Source organism: Hydractinia symbiolongicarpus, chromosome 12 (genome assembly GCF_029227915.1).
Source record: "Hydractinia symbiolongicarpus strain clone_291-10 chromosome 12, HSymV2.1, whole genome shotgun sequence".
Lineage (NCBI taxonomy): Eukaryota > Metazoa > Cnidaria > Hydrozoa > Anthoathecata > Hydractiniidae > Hydractinia > Hydractinia symbiolongicarpus.
Window position 1 is genome coordinate 16,195,541 of NC_079886.1, and position 15,004 is coordinate 16,210,544.

At 32.9% G+C, this 15,004-nt stretch overlaps 1 protein-coding gene across 1 annotated transcript; it reads left to right on the plus strand.

The window, feature by feature from the left end:
* The first annotated feature begins 9,758 nt into the window (after positions 1-9,758).
* LOC130622098 (major facilitator superfamily domain-containing protein 12-like) lies at positions 9,759-13,085 on the plus strand. Its single transcript, XM_057437502.1, has 6 exons — positions 9,759-10,056; positions 10,142-10,234; positions 10,337-10,510; positions 10,611-10,714; positions 10,796-10,923; positions 11,260-13,085. The coding sequence occupies exons 1-6, from the start codon at positions 9,973-9,975 to the stop codon at positions 11,556-11,558; spliced, it is 882 nt and encodes a 293-aa protein (XP_057293485.1). The 5' UTR covers positions 9,759-9,972; the 3' UTR covers positions 11,559-13,085.
* Positions 13,086-15,004: the final 1,919 nt, after the last annotated feature.

Here is a 15,004-nt window from a genome sequence, read left to right on the forward strand (position 1 = left end):
ATATTTTTATATCTGAGAAAAGTTTATTCAGATTTTCCCTTTCCCATATTGTTTGTGATATGACTCTTTCTCCTGAGGAGGCAGTTAAAGCAGAAGCAATCAACAACTGTACCCCCAAGACATGGTTTCCTTTTCTATCAATACTTGCCTTGTCAACAGTAATAAAGAGAAAAATTAACACATTTTACCCACAATTCGGTTTGTTACAGTTTGTTAAAACTTTCTTTACACAGTGTATATTGCCACACCCATCTATTTTACCTGATGAAGATCAGTTAAAAATTTTATTTTGTTATGAAGATATTGTTAAGTCTGGTGTAGACTTCAAGCCAAATCATTACGTTCCCCTTTTTCCAGGTTGCAACTTTCTTAACTGAAAGTTGCATTTTCCTATTTCAGCATGCAAAAAGCAGTGAAAAGCCCTTCTTAATTCTTCTTTTAAAGTTCAAACGAAACTTGAGTTTAGCCCTATGAATAAACAAATATATCTGAACAAATACATGGGTTGAGGTGTGTTTGTATCATATCACATGTATGTATATTTCATTTTCATTATCCTGATCTTTCCATATTCTTATTGTTTTTGTTATTATTGTGTTTTATTTTGCTGTCCATGGCTGGTGTGATCATTTGATTCACCTAGTCATGCTGATGAAGCCTGATATTGGCAGAAACAGCAGGAGTTTATAAATATTGAAATATATTCACAATTGTCTCACTTTATTGTAGTTAATCCCTGTTAATTTTAGTGCTTTTATCTATCTAAAATAAGACGTGTAAGACGGAGATTTGATTCTTATAAAAGATGTTCTTAGGAGATTTTGTTATTGCTTAGCGTTTCTTTTGGTCAATTTTATTAATAACTAGATAAATCGGAAGACAATTTTTCGGCGATTTTTGTACCCGCAAAGCTTAAAATTTAGCCCCCGGCTTCTAAATTCAAGACTCAGTCTTGACTAAGTCTTGAAAAAGTCTGGATCCGCCCCTGTCCACTACAACTACTTCGTTTATATTTATACATTGAGCAGAAACTTTCACGATTTTTGCGTGATTTGGTAATTTCGCGAAAGTTTATGCGTTTAAAAATTGTTACGAATCAGCAAAATCCGATTTTTTTTTCACGCGAAGTCATGGATATTTTATATATATATAATAACTCGTTTAATAATCGTAAACTGTATACCAAAATCATGTGTTGGCGAGGTTCTAATTTAAAGAACTTTTTTACGGCCATCTTGTTCTATTATTAGATTGAGATACAAAGGATTTGATTACACTCTCATCAACATGTGCTTGAAATATCCGCAGCTAATTTGTCCTGTTTTAATTAAAAAATGTCAGTAAATAGAAATCGCAGTGATTTTTAACACAATAAAACGTATTAACAGAAATTAAGCACTTCCTTAACGATGCTTTCTTCGGATACAGTCAATAATTTCCTCTATAAATTACACAATTTTTTAACTCCTACTAAGGAGTCATTACGAGGGATTTGTAATGACGAATACCAAATTAGGAGAGAATGGACAAAGACACTATTCTTGTGTTGGTTAAACAGTGGTCCAAATAAAAATATGGTATGCAGGAGATCGTGACTTTCCCAATAATAATAGTTGTCTAGAATTTTCTATTTTGTAGAATAAACTCTTGTGACGTTAAGAAGACAGTTAAGAAGCAATTTCTTGTAACGCAGGATGCAACAACCTGTTTTTAGCCTCATCTCTTCAAAAACATCTAGCTACTAGCATTCTTATTTGCCCATTAAGTTTCTATAAAAGTTAAAAAATAATGTCTCAAAGTGCCTACAACGGCGCGCCTTTTCATGCAACTTCGGTCTGGATAAAAACAAGCAATAGCCTTGTCCCTATCCTATCGAGCCAAAACCTTATTTATTAAGATTTTTTGTGCTCTTGTTCGTGGTAGAAAAAAAAGTTTAGTTAAAACCGTCACCAGTTTTCGTGAAAGTTCTATAATCAATTTTTATTTTAAATAGAATACATAGCCTACAGTAATTCGTACAAAATTAATTATAGCCTTCATCTGAACATGTCAAATATTCCTAAAAATACAAAGTCAAAGGTCAAAAAAAGTCCTTCAAACTTCAACACTACAACACCGAAACCAAAGTTGCCTTTATCACCGTTGCATGTTCCTTCATTGTCATGCCAAGGCCAAGGAGAAGAATCTAAATTCTTTATTTGTTAAAGTCAGGCTACCTGATAGCGTTACTTCTTGCGAATGGTAAATAAAAATCCGGTAAAAATATATTGCATTTCTTCTTTCCACCTTAAAGTTTTCGTGTGTCCTAAGCACATATCGCGCATATTGGCGATAAAGAGACAACGGGTAAAGAAACTGATTTTGTGTGTTTAAAATAGCTATTTTGAACACACTAAAATATGGGTAAAAATAAAAGAGAAGTATATTTTTATTTTTATTTCGAAAAGTAAAGAAGGTTGTTTTTCGATGAAATTTATCTGTTAATTCGAAAATGCCAACCAGTAAACAGAGCACCAGAAGTTTACATTTTTAAGTTACATCATCAATGCTGTTTGTGGTGTCCGCAAAAACTATTTTAGTTCATTAATGCCCTTTGAATAATGTAATTTCCTTACCAGATTTGAAGACTTATTGACAACACGGAAAGCAAATAACAGTCAGCATTTTTATAATTCAACACTTCTAACGCAATTATTTTCTTTCCGCCGATTCTGCTCTTTCATCATTTGTTTTGTTTTTTCGACATTAATTTGTATTCAAAATGCATAAAGTCAAGCAGTGCTCGCATTTGCAAATGTTGTGGCGCATTTGCTATGGTTGAAAGCGTAGAGGAGCAAAACAGGGAGCTTCTTAAGTAATTGTGATTAGTTATAGCTACTAACCACAAACATTAAATTTATTTACTAAAAAATAACCTAATGGTTGTAAAATTATCTGACAAAATCACCGATTTTATAAATATTAGGAAGTGATGCAGCGATATTTAAATTAGATAACATTAGATAATCCGGAAAACAAAATGATAAAATATCTATTAACTAATAAGTCACATGCGAAGGAAAGGTTTAAAATTGATATCATTGTTAGTCATTAAAGCACACAGTGACGTCAATTTTTGCAGCGTCAATAGACACAGACGTTAAAAAAACAAACAGCCAGCCACACACTTATTCAATCTAAAATTTCAGATGATGTTTTCTATCATTTAAAGATAAACAGTTAAACAAAATTTCATGTTATAAGCACTATTTCCTATTTATTAACACCTAAGTACTCATATTGACAGAAATTGTTTTATTGTCCGCCATTATGTTTAAAATGTTTCAAATAGTTTACGACATTTGCTACAAGTACTTATATGGTGCTCAAGGCTGTCAATAATTTCTTCAAAAACATAAGCCTGATTCCTTTTTTTATTTTTTTTATATTTATATAGCTTTGGTGCATTTATTTATTTATTATGAATCCGAAATGGTACAAGTGCATTACCTTGAAAGTCTATTAAAACTATTTTTGATTTTCGAGTTAATTTTTTACTGTTAATTTATATTATTATAACATATACCAAGATAGGGCTAACTTTCAAAGTTCTTCCCTAGGATTTTAGACCTGGGTTATATAGTCAGATCCTTAGTCTAAAACAATACTAATTGTTGATGAAGTGACTGCACCGTAAACAATTTATTGTACCCTCGTCCTAGATTGTACCATAATGCTGACATTACAGAAAATGTAAACAGCTCATATTCAACGTTGTTTGAATGTCATATAATTCTGCCGAAAATACAACACACGCACCACACAGTTGATTAAGTCATGAAAACAAAATATTATGTCTGAGTTGTGGTTAAAATAATAAATGCAGATTTCGCAGTTTTTATTTCTGACATCATTCGTTTACTATGACAAAGCATACTTTAGCAAAAAATGTTTCTTTTTTCTTTTTTTAACCTCAAATGTCTTAAATAGGTATGTTCTAAAATGTAAATAAATTTAAATTGTTTCCCACACGTTTTGAGAGTACCGTGTATAGTCAAAAAGATTCAAAGCACGTGCTTTCGCAACTTTATTACAAATTATTAATAATTTCGTTTCACAAATAAATAAAGAATCCAATGAATACACATATGGAATTATATTTGATGAGATGAATAAAATCATTAAATAACAGACAACTATTAATATGTTTGAAGCATGGAAAGCCCAACCTAAAATTTTTTATATGACGTAGTATGAAGTAATCAGTAATCAGTATACCACTACATCCCTCCCCTCCATTTTTAAGATGAAATTAGGCAAAATGTCAAGAATATCCTACGTGAAAACGCTACAACTTCGTCCCCATGGATTTTTAAGTTTTAAACCAAAGCCGTGTACTTCACATTGTATTTATTCTTGGTAGAGGCGTTGGGAAGTTGTGTAAAAGAAATAGGACACCCACGTCACCAATCGCCCTCCCTTTTAAATACAATCAAAAAAAGTTGATCAAGAAGACTAGTCTAAAACCGCCCCTTTTATCTCAACCATCAGCACAGTTTTAAATTTCTTATATACAACATTCTAACCTAACGCGCAGTGCATCAAGGAAGGAAAAGGTTTGATATAAAAAAATATGACTGGTAATAAAAGACTAACTTGGCTTACATTTTTATGATTTCCGTTATCAAGGTTGTCCGTTTAATTAAATGGGTGTACTCGTGAAGATGATCTGCGTTAATGACTGTCCGTTCTTTTCTCATGGATAGGTTGCAACAGAAAACACCAGAGGGAAATTATTTTGTATTTTCATTCATTCAAAAAACAAAAAATTTAATATTTATTCACAGCTTTTTGGGAAGGATATACTTCTTTGTGGAAAAATATTAAGCAAGGTTTCCGAGAAGATTATTTGAGTTATTCTGTCTTATTTTAGACGCTGTTTTTCTACAGGCTGGCATCTTTTTAGTCATACCTTTTCACAAATCGTAGCTACTATTTTCTTTTTAAGTCTTCTTTAAAGTTAGGTTTCAGGTTAGGTTAGCGTTTTTATGTTTTATGTCTTGTTTAGAACAGTATCCGAACACATAGGTGGTAATGCAATGCACAGGAACACGCCTTATTAAGCAACTACTGTTAAACAACAAGTAACTGCTCGAAAAGAACATATGACGGAATGTGAGCACTCAGTTAATCCTTGGAGGAAAGAATACGGAAGGAGAAACAACTTCATTTCTGTACGCTTTAAATGTATTGAATTTTCTATTGTTTTTAATTTCAAAAGAATCAGTGCGTGAGGTGCTCGACCGAGTCTTTTTCGCAAAAAATGATCAAATCCATATTCTCCTTTAATAGGGGCTAACTTTTTTCTATTGAAATCTGACTGTAACACGCTGCAGGCACGTGATTATTGTATGGAAAGTGTGCCTAATATAAGTCGGTAAACATTGCTGTTAAAAACTTCAACAATACGTTTGGAAATAAGCGTTTAACCATGATATTAACCTATTTTTGCAGGCTTGAGTATACCACTTTGATCATGAAAAACAATATACATAGATATGCGCCGGACGAGTGCCGACAAATTGTGTGCTAGATTACTGTTTATTTTAACTAAAGAAATAACTTCTTATAACAGAACGTCGTTTTAAAACGAGATTTAAACTTTTTCTTTTTGTTTACAAAAGTGTCGAGCATGTGCTTCTTCGCTAATTATGTTAACATAAAAACAAAAGAAATTTTACCGATTTCAATATGGCTTCTTGTTTTGATAAAATTATCAAATTCATCATCAAATTATCTAATTGTTTTTATAACCAATCATAGTTGCGAATTGTTATTCACGAATAATTTAGTCACACAATCGCCAAAATTTCAAATTAAGTTTCTATACAGACATCTGCTAGAACCTCACGCAGTGTTTCAATAGAATTAAAGGAGTTGTTTCTCCTTTCCTCCAAGGTTAATCTTAATGCTTTCTCTATCGCTTCTAAAGCAGCGTGCAATAATGTTCTCGAAGTTAAGCAAATAATAATACAAAATGACGTTCCACTTTTAAATTAGATATTGAATTTTAAGCATTTACATGTTTTCATTAGCAGCTCCATTAAAAATTCTGATTTTAGTCTCAAAATTGGTAATAAGTTACCAATAAGTGTAATATTGAAATTTAAAATTTGAGATTTAAGATCTCAGCCTGAGCCCTTAGCAACTGGTGTGGTCTTTTGAAATACTTTTTAGGTAGCCAGGAACGGGAGTTTGCTTTTCTTTAGCGTGGTTAACTTTATTTAAAACAAATAAAACTTTTTCCTGACCAATAATTAGTTCGGATTAGAGAATTTAACGAAAATTTCCGTTTTTAATAATTTAGATTTCCAGTTTTTATATTATTAGATCACATTTACTACTTTCTTTTGCTAAGGTTGAACATTTCGCACGATAGGAAATAATTTGCTTTAAGGTACTTTAAAAGATAAAGATAGATTGTGATATGTTTCTTGTAACCACTTTTAGCTAACAACAATGCAATCATAATCGCGACTCATTGCGTAACATTTCCCTATTATGCTGTCTAATATTTATTGAAGATAACGATACAAAGCAGAATCCGTGTTAGGAAATGATACAGCATTATGACAGATAGTGATAAAATAGTTATGAATTAAATTGTGTGGCTAGGTAATAGCTAATACAAGGAATTATTGCATCCAATTAGTTGCGGTAATTTAATAACAGACCATTACTAAAAAAAAAATGGATGGTGCATAGTCTCCGGAATGGTAGATACACCGGTATTACAAAAAGTATTGCACCGGTCTTATAAAAGGAATATGCAAATCCATTGCAGTTGAATTGTTTTAACACTATGTGTAGACACAATACGCCTAGTCTTTTTTTAAAGCACTAAATCTGGCAGTTAAAAATGTAACCTCTTTGAACAACAACTTTTTCCCCAACATAAACATCATAACATTTTGTCACTTTTTCATATTGTTGAAAATTCTTATTCTTCCCAGTCATTTTTGCTAAAAAGACGGTAAAAAACATTAATTAACTGTACACTATAGATTTAAGTACGTGATTTAATACATAATATGTCGACAAACTTATTCGTCATCCTCGGAAAGTTCCGTCACTTCTGTCCGACGTTTTTTGCCCAATATGGTATAAATCTTTAAAGCTATGGCAGTTCGTTAGTGGTTGTTAAGCGCCCGAGTATACAGGAGACGTTTTAACGTAGTCATCCGCATCAATGATGTAGTCATGAAGAATTTCGTACGTAATTTAAAACACCAATCTTAACGTCAAGTCGTAAATTTCGCACTTAATTAGAGTAGTTGACAGAAGTAACACTCTGTTCAACACCATTTTTCATAATGAAACTCATACATTGTGACCGGAATTAAAAAAACTTGAACATTATTTATGCAAAAGCACGAATCTATTATTTTAGTTCATATATGCGTATTACCTCGCATTGCGTTGCTATTAAGCGCATAGTAACTTTTATAAAGAATTCTGCAAACTCATCATTAAGCAACATGTAAAAAAATTATCAGAAAGTTGACAGTTTTACCGGTTACAAGAATTTATTAAATTTAGGGAGTCTGTGGTTCTTTTAAACCGCAGTTGATAAAAAAAAGTGATGTTAATCTCTCGTAACTCACAACAAATGACCATGTCAAATTTGAATCTGTTTGATACGCTAAACAAATGGTAAAATCTGAAAGTCTGTAATGTTTTGAAATGTGGCATTTAAGTTTTCATGTGTTTCTCACTAAGATTTAAGGACTACAAAATGTTAAGTATTTAACAATGTTCATATCCTTTGTCCGAGTTGATTCTTCCGGAAAGTGTCATTAGTGACATTTGATATACCGTTAGCCTCAAAACTCGTTATTGATTAGAAATATCCTATCTACCATGACAACATGTCTATCCGCAATGACTAGGCGTATTTTTAATTTCCTCTTTCTAGTATAAAAAGGAGACAAATAAAATATGTACACAACAAATAAACAGAGTGAGGTGGTCTAAAGACGATACCTAGGACAGAAGGTAAGCACGTAGTACTTTAATTAGATGCGTAGAAAGTCTTGATTAATCGAGGGAGAGTTCTAAAAACTAAGGCTGGGTCGAAATCTCTTTGAGTCGTTCATTTGCCATACCTTATTCTAATTATTGTTCGTGCTGTCTGTCTATGAAATAAATTGATAGACGATTAATAGACTTGCATAATGAGCATGATCCCGTTGGGTCATACGAGAGATTGTGTGTGAATCGGTTAATTTTGCTTATCGTTCAATATGAGAATAGGATTCATGTCTTAGGTGGTAAATTGTAAATGCAACCTCGATTGCGCATATAATATCGCAAATAAAGACGTTTTTCTGTAATTAATTTTGATTATTTTTTTGGCGTGTAGCATGGTCATTTTATCTGCAATTTATTTTTTCTATCTATCACTACAAAATCCTACAAAACGTACCTTGTCCAAGGGTATGAATAAAAAATATATTACAGATATTCTTTATTAACAAAAACAACTTTGCCTAATTTTCTTATCTTTACTGTCTGTAGAAAAAAAAACTTGTGATGGATACCGTTAAAGATATGACACAATCTAAATTTATTTTGCCACGATCACAAAAAGTATTTTATGGTGTTGGTCATATCCTCAACGATTTATGTGCAAACTGCTGGTTTAGTTATGTTTTAATATATATGACAAAGATAGCTGGACTATCCGAATCGAATGCTGGACTGGTGTTGCTGATTGGTCAGTTGGCTGATGCTCTGTTTACTTTAATAATTGGTTATAGTTGCGACAAAACAAAAATTACGTGGTATGGTAAGCGAAAATTCTGGCATGGCATTGGAACCATTTGCGTGCTAATCAGTTTTCCCTTTGTGTTCAATCTCTGCATCAACTGCAGTAATTCATCAGCAATGATAAAACTGGTTTACTATTCTGCATTCGTGATTGCTTTTCAATTCGGCTGGGCTGCAACACAGATAGCCCATCTGTCTTTAATTCCTGACATCACCTCTAAAGAAAGTCAAAGAGTTGAGTTAAATGCGATCAGGTAATGCTTTCGCTGAAATTTTGCTTTACTAAAGAAAATGCTTCATTTTTTTGTAATATTTATTGTAAGAAGTTATCGCTATGTTTACTTAGATCTGGATTAACATTTGCTTGTGGTATATTTGTGTATGGAACAACCTGGCTGTTGCTTGGTACAACAGATGGCGATATGGTTGATTCATCCGTATCTAAGCAATTTATGGTAAGCAAAATATTAGGAAAATGTAAAACATCTGCAGCTGATCTAAAGTGATAATTATACCTAATGTTGAATTTCGCGTTACTAGATACTGGCGTTTATCGTTATTGGAACCGGCTTTGTCTTTTCATTGATCTTTCATATCGGTACAAAGGAAGAACGATATGTAAAAATAAAAACAACAGAAACAACAGGTAAAGGTCGGGTTTCTATAATAATAGCTGTAATTTGTGTCTGTCTGTCCGCAAAAAGTGTCGTACAACGGGCACATGAAACAACGTATAATTTAAAGACGGGCGACCCCTTGGATTTTTTTACTGGTTAACGATTAATCTAATATATTCTCCTTCAAAATAATTTCCTTCGTCTTTTACCAATAGACAAGTACACCCCTTCAATTGAGAATATTACATCAATAACTTCCAATGGTAAAAGTGACGAATCAGTCGAAAGCGCAAATTCTGGCAATACTGACAAAACTGTTGTTGCTAAAGTGAGTAAGGGAAGAACCTGGAAGGCTTGGTTGAAAGACAGTCGGTTATACAAGGTATATTCCTTTTATACTATTACTTTTTTATCTCGTTAAGAAACAAATCTGACGTTTGTAAGAAGAAAATTTACTTAGAAAAACAACGATAAGAAAAAGCGCTTAGTTGTATGCGTTAAATAACATTTTTTTAACTTAGTACATCTTTGTATTTAGACCGCCCTGATGTATATGTCCACTCGCCTGGCCATTAATGTTTTCCAATCTTATTTCGCATTGTATCTTACGGATGCTTTGCACTTTAAAAAGGTAAAATATTCGGCATAATTAATTCGTTTTTCTTTCTAACCATCATAGATGGAATAAAGTACATTGTTTCACTTTTATATTCTAGGAAGCCATTGCTTACTTTCCATTAATTGTACTGATTGCTGGGTCCGTTACAAGTTTCTTCTTAAAGTTTGTTACCAAAAGAATTGGCAGTCAGGTATTAACACTTTTCTTATCATTAGAAATAATTAGCTCCCTTTTTGCTTTATATGTTACTTGATCATTGTGAGTTTAACTGTAGATCGAATTTTTATTTTAGCTGACATACGTAGTGGGCGCTTTGATGATCATAGGATCAAGCATTTGGTTATTTTCAGTTGGCGAAGAACATAGAGAAGCCGTTTATGGTGCAGCCTGGTTGGCAGGTAGTGGAAGCTCCATCATTTTAGTTACAGCCCTTGCAAAAACGGCGGAATTAATCGGGACAGATAAGGTAAGCAGGCTAGACATTGTGAAGATAACACAACGACAGTATTTTTTATGTGGTACTTTCAAAAATCATAGGATATTCTATTTTTTATTATTTTTTCTAGAGATCAAGTGCCTTTGTTTACTCAGCAATGAGCTTTACGGAAAAGTTAGCAACAGGAATTGTTATCTTCATCATTCAAAGCTTAAAACCGAGCGCAGGAGTTGGGTAAGTTGGTTCAGCAAGCAGTAGAATAATTAATTACTTAATTCACAGCATTTGTGTTGATTTATCGAAATTTCAATTTAGGGTTATGTGCCAAGACTGTGAAGTGTTCTCCAAAATTGTTCAAACTGTAGTACCTGGCGCAAGCGTTCTTCTTGGTTTGTTTGCGATAGTGTTTTTCTTCCCTTCAGAGTTTACCTGTGTACGAAAAAGTAAGTTGAATTTTTTAAAATATTGTTTCCAAAGGAGGGATAAAACAAAATATTTCTACCCGGGAGAGTGATCTCAACTCAATACGAGTTCCTCGTGATGGCGTGAACATTCCAAGCAAACGCCTACTAGATAAGGTGAAAATTTTCAAACTTAAAAGAGTCATTTTTAATCATGGACTATCTGAACCTGTTTCCCCAAAAAAATTTCTCTCCGTATTTTTATTTTTGTTTGTCAACTAAAAAACCTTCTGAGCAGCATCGACAGTTTTTACTTCATGCTTGATTTTGTTTTAAATCTTACATGGCTAACTTTATATTTGATAACGAATATTATAGGCAACCTTTTGGCAAGCAATATTAACAGTAAAGACAGCGTACTGACTTCCAATGAAAAATCAAAGAAGAAATTATCAGGTGATGACGAACACAGTCAGGAACAAGATATCTATATCGTTAGCAATGTTAACAACGAAGAGATTGTACCGACTTATACTGAAAAATCGAATATGAATCTATCGGGTTATGAACCCAATGAGGGACAAGATATTTATATCATACCATCCTATCCAACATCTTCATCAAACACACCAAATCAAAAACAGAAAAGCACGGAAAATGAGCTGGTTGAAAATTGATTTTCTATATGACTTGGATATTAAAACGATTTTTGGTATCTCGAATTACTAATTTATCACGAAATCCACATGGGTTGATATAAAGGTATTTTTATTTATAAAGACAGGAAGAAGTTTATATGTAACATTTATGCTATGTATATAAAAAACAAAAACAATAAAATATATCGATTTTATTTTTTGAAATTATTTTTTGCGTGATACCTCTTCCGGCATCTATTTCTTGAAAGATATCTACAAAACCTTGCAAACATTACAATATCGAGGATTAAAATGTAACAGGCACCAGCAACGTTGATGCTATAGAAGATCACAGAACTATTCTCGTCTGTTCAATCCTATACTATATGTTTTCGGTATCACAGGGACACGGGCGAACTTTTTTAGGTATTAGTATTAAAATTACGTAGTCTTCGTGTTGCCACTTCCAACAACAATTCAGAATCAACATTTTTGTATTCGGCTAAGCAGTATGTAGTTATTATACCGAATTGTTTCCTTGATGTGTTAGAATGATACTTCTGTGGCTATGCGATATATTTTTGGACAATACACCTTTAACGAATTTCATAAATTTTGATATTTATGACGTCATCCAAAATTTCATAATGGTTCTATGCTCTTCAAATAAGAAAATTCAGATAAATTATCATGACAAAAATGTTTTAGAGCAATATTATATTCTGGTTGGATTTTATTCAGATTTAAAGAAAATAATTATTTTAAAAACGAGGCTATTCTTGGAACATATCGGATTTGAGGCATTTAACGAACAGAAATATTTACGAAATTAGGTAATTTGTTCTACCTTTTGCTAAAGAACTTAGGGATAAGAATCATTTTTAGTATCGACCTCTTTAATTGAGTTGGCATAATTAGGAAATTCGGGAAAGGTCTACTATTTGTATTTGAAATTCATACCATTTAATTAATCGTACATTAAATGCCTAATTAATCGATAATTACTAATTGAGCTGAGTAATGCTGATTGCGTAATTCTTGAAAAGACAAAGATTAAATATGAGTCACATCCTTTATTTACTGTATTTAGGTTACAATAATTGCTCTCAGTTCTCAGTTTAACCACTTTTGGTCACTTTGAAAGTGCTAAATACCTTATTCGACTTTGTTAAGCTAAGGAAAATTACATTATTGTTTCTCGTCCACCGCCTTTGTCATTTACGATAAAGCATTTAGCAGTCCTTTTCCTCATCTTCTCACTCTTTTCTTCATCTTCTCACCCTCAACTAAACCCTTTTGCCATCCCAAGGTGGAGAAGCACTTACCAAAGAACATGACCTTTTTTGCAGAACATGGTGTCACTGAAAATATCTTTCTTTTACCGGAGTAATCTTTTTTATGAAATGAATAAACATAATATAATGAGCATGATATAAACGTCTGTTTGTATCAAACTTAATCTTTTTAACTGATGTAAAGGAAACAGGTATATATATTCAAGCACGCAACATTATAAATAAAGATTTGCAAACTACTGTTTCAAAAAATTTTAAAGATATCTATTCAGTGTAATGTACAGCTTTGGACAAAGCTGAAATTAGTAAAAATAAGAACCATTTGTGAAGCTCAAATAATCAAAATTTTTAAAAAAACACAGGTTCAACCAACTTCTTAGGTTTCTTGCGAAAAGGGGATTTTTGTTCTCAGTTCACAAACGAAACAAACGGTTTAAAACAGGTACGTTTTCACTGACCTGATTAAAAACAAGCTATATACTTTTGTAAACAAAAAAAAGAAAGTTTATATCTCGTTATAAAACAATTTCTGGAATCAGAACTTATTGTATCAGTTAAAATAAACATTAATCTTCCACACATTTTGTTGGTCTTTGGATGGCCCCTTTTCATCAGTACGTACTTTTTTATATGATCAATCAAGTATACCTTAGCTTGTACAAAAAGCTTATTATTTCAGCTTTACGAATATTTTTGTAAAAACTTTTGTTAAACGTTTTTACATACAATTACCAACACATATCCAATATACGGACTGGTAGCCTTATGGTAGAGCGTTCGCTTCCAGTGCGGACCGTCTTGAGTTCAAACCGGGTCAAGTCATGCCGGAGACTATAAAAGTGTGAATCTATCCTTTCTGATTAGCGCTCAGCATTAGAATAGGATTAATATCTTAGGCAGTTGTCTAGTTGGGCGACTGCTGTGCTTGCACGACTTTCGTAGCTCAAATGGGAGCTTTGAATGCACGAGTTCCCCTTCGCAGGACCCTTGTTGATAGCAGGACCAATAGGAACTGAAGAGGCTATCCTGGGTAAATAATTTCAATCTCTTATAATAATACAAAGACTGTGTCTGCTTGTAACAGGCAAAGTGGGTGTCTTCATTTTCCTTTGATCTAGCCGAAAAAGGGATGTCTAATATGTTAAATTTTCTGACGTTACAGCGCGACGTCAATAACACTACTTTAACGTCAATATCCTATATTAAATTAATGAAGCCGTTACAGTGCACTTAAAACTTTGAGGCCAAATAACTTGGAAACGAGGTGGCAATGATTTTTCACCGCGTGGGTAACTAGGGTCCACCTGGGACCAATTTGGGTAAGTTTCCCAAACCTGGGTCCGCGAATCCGTTTCGGAATGGACGGGTTGATGACGTTATCACAAAACCTTCAAACCCCAATATCTCTGCAAAAGTTCATGTTCCTATACATTTTCTTGATCAGCATTTCAAGATCTATACGATAATTGCAACGGGTGCACGAATTTGTGAAGAATTTTTTTTGGAACTTTTGGTAGGGACTTTGCTGACGTCAGCAAAATTTTAACCCTTATATCTCCTTAAGCGTTTGTCAAAAACATACGATACTATACATTATTTTGATCAACGTTTCAACCTCTACACCTTACAGACAACGAATGACTAAATTTCACCAATTTTCTTTTTGTATATACACTGCTGACGTCAGCAAAAAATCTAAAGCAACCTATTTTTCCATTTTTCTTCTGCCATAGTGGATTTTTCAACGGGCTTTATTGACTAGTGTTATACTAATCGGTGACCCTGTGGAAAAATCCACGAGTTCGCCGTCCTTTTTATATCGCATTGCGTGTGTCCCGCTACTTGCGGTACCATTTTGCGTGACAGACAGACGCATGCGGGTATTTTAATACACATCCGGTACAATATTCTGATCAGCTTTTTAAGCTATACGCAATAGAAGCGGCGTATCATTAAACTAACGAAAAAAGTCTGTTTACAACATTGGCTGACGTTATCAAATATTTTAAGACTACTAATCCGTTTAATCTGTTGGTATCAACAATTGATTAAAAACGCACGTCGGTATCATCGAACTCCACTTTGGTTTTTACATCATCTACTTATTAACTTCTGAAATACAATTTTGAAAGCAAGAATAAAAAATTGTACGGTAGTTTTTCACTTAAAAAGGAATTAAAAATTAAAAAA

Bases quoted from the DNA above. Each gene is read 5' to 3' on its own strand.
- LOC130622098 (XM_057437502.1), top strand. From the start codon at position 9,973: ATGTATATGTCCACTCGCCTGGCCATTAATGTTTTCCAATCTTATTTC. The intron at 10,057-10,141 runs GTAAAATATTCG...TTTATATTCTAG, and splicing joins ATGCTTTGCACTTTAAAAAG to GAAGCCATTGCTTACTTTCC. The intron at 10,715-10,795 runs GTAAGTTGGTTC...ATTTCAATTTAG, and splicing joins AAACCGAGCGCAGGAGTTGG to GGTTATGTGCCAAGACTGTG.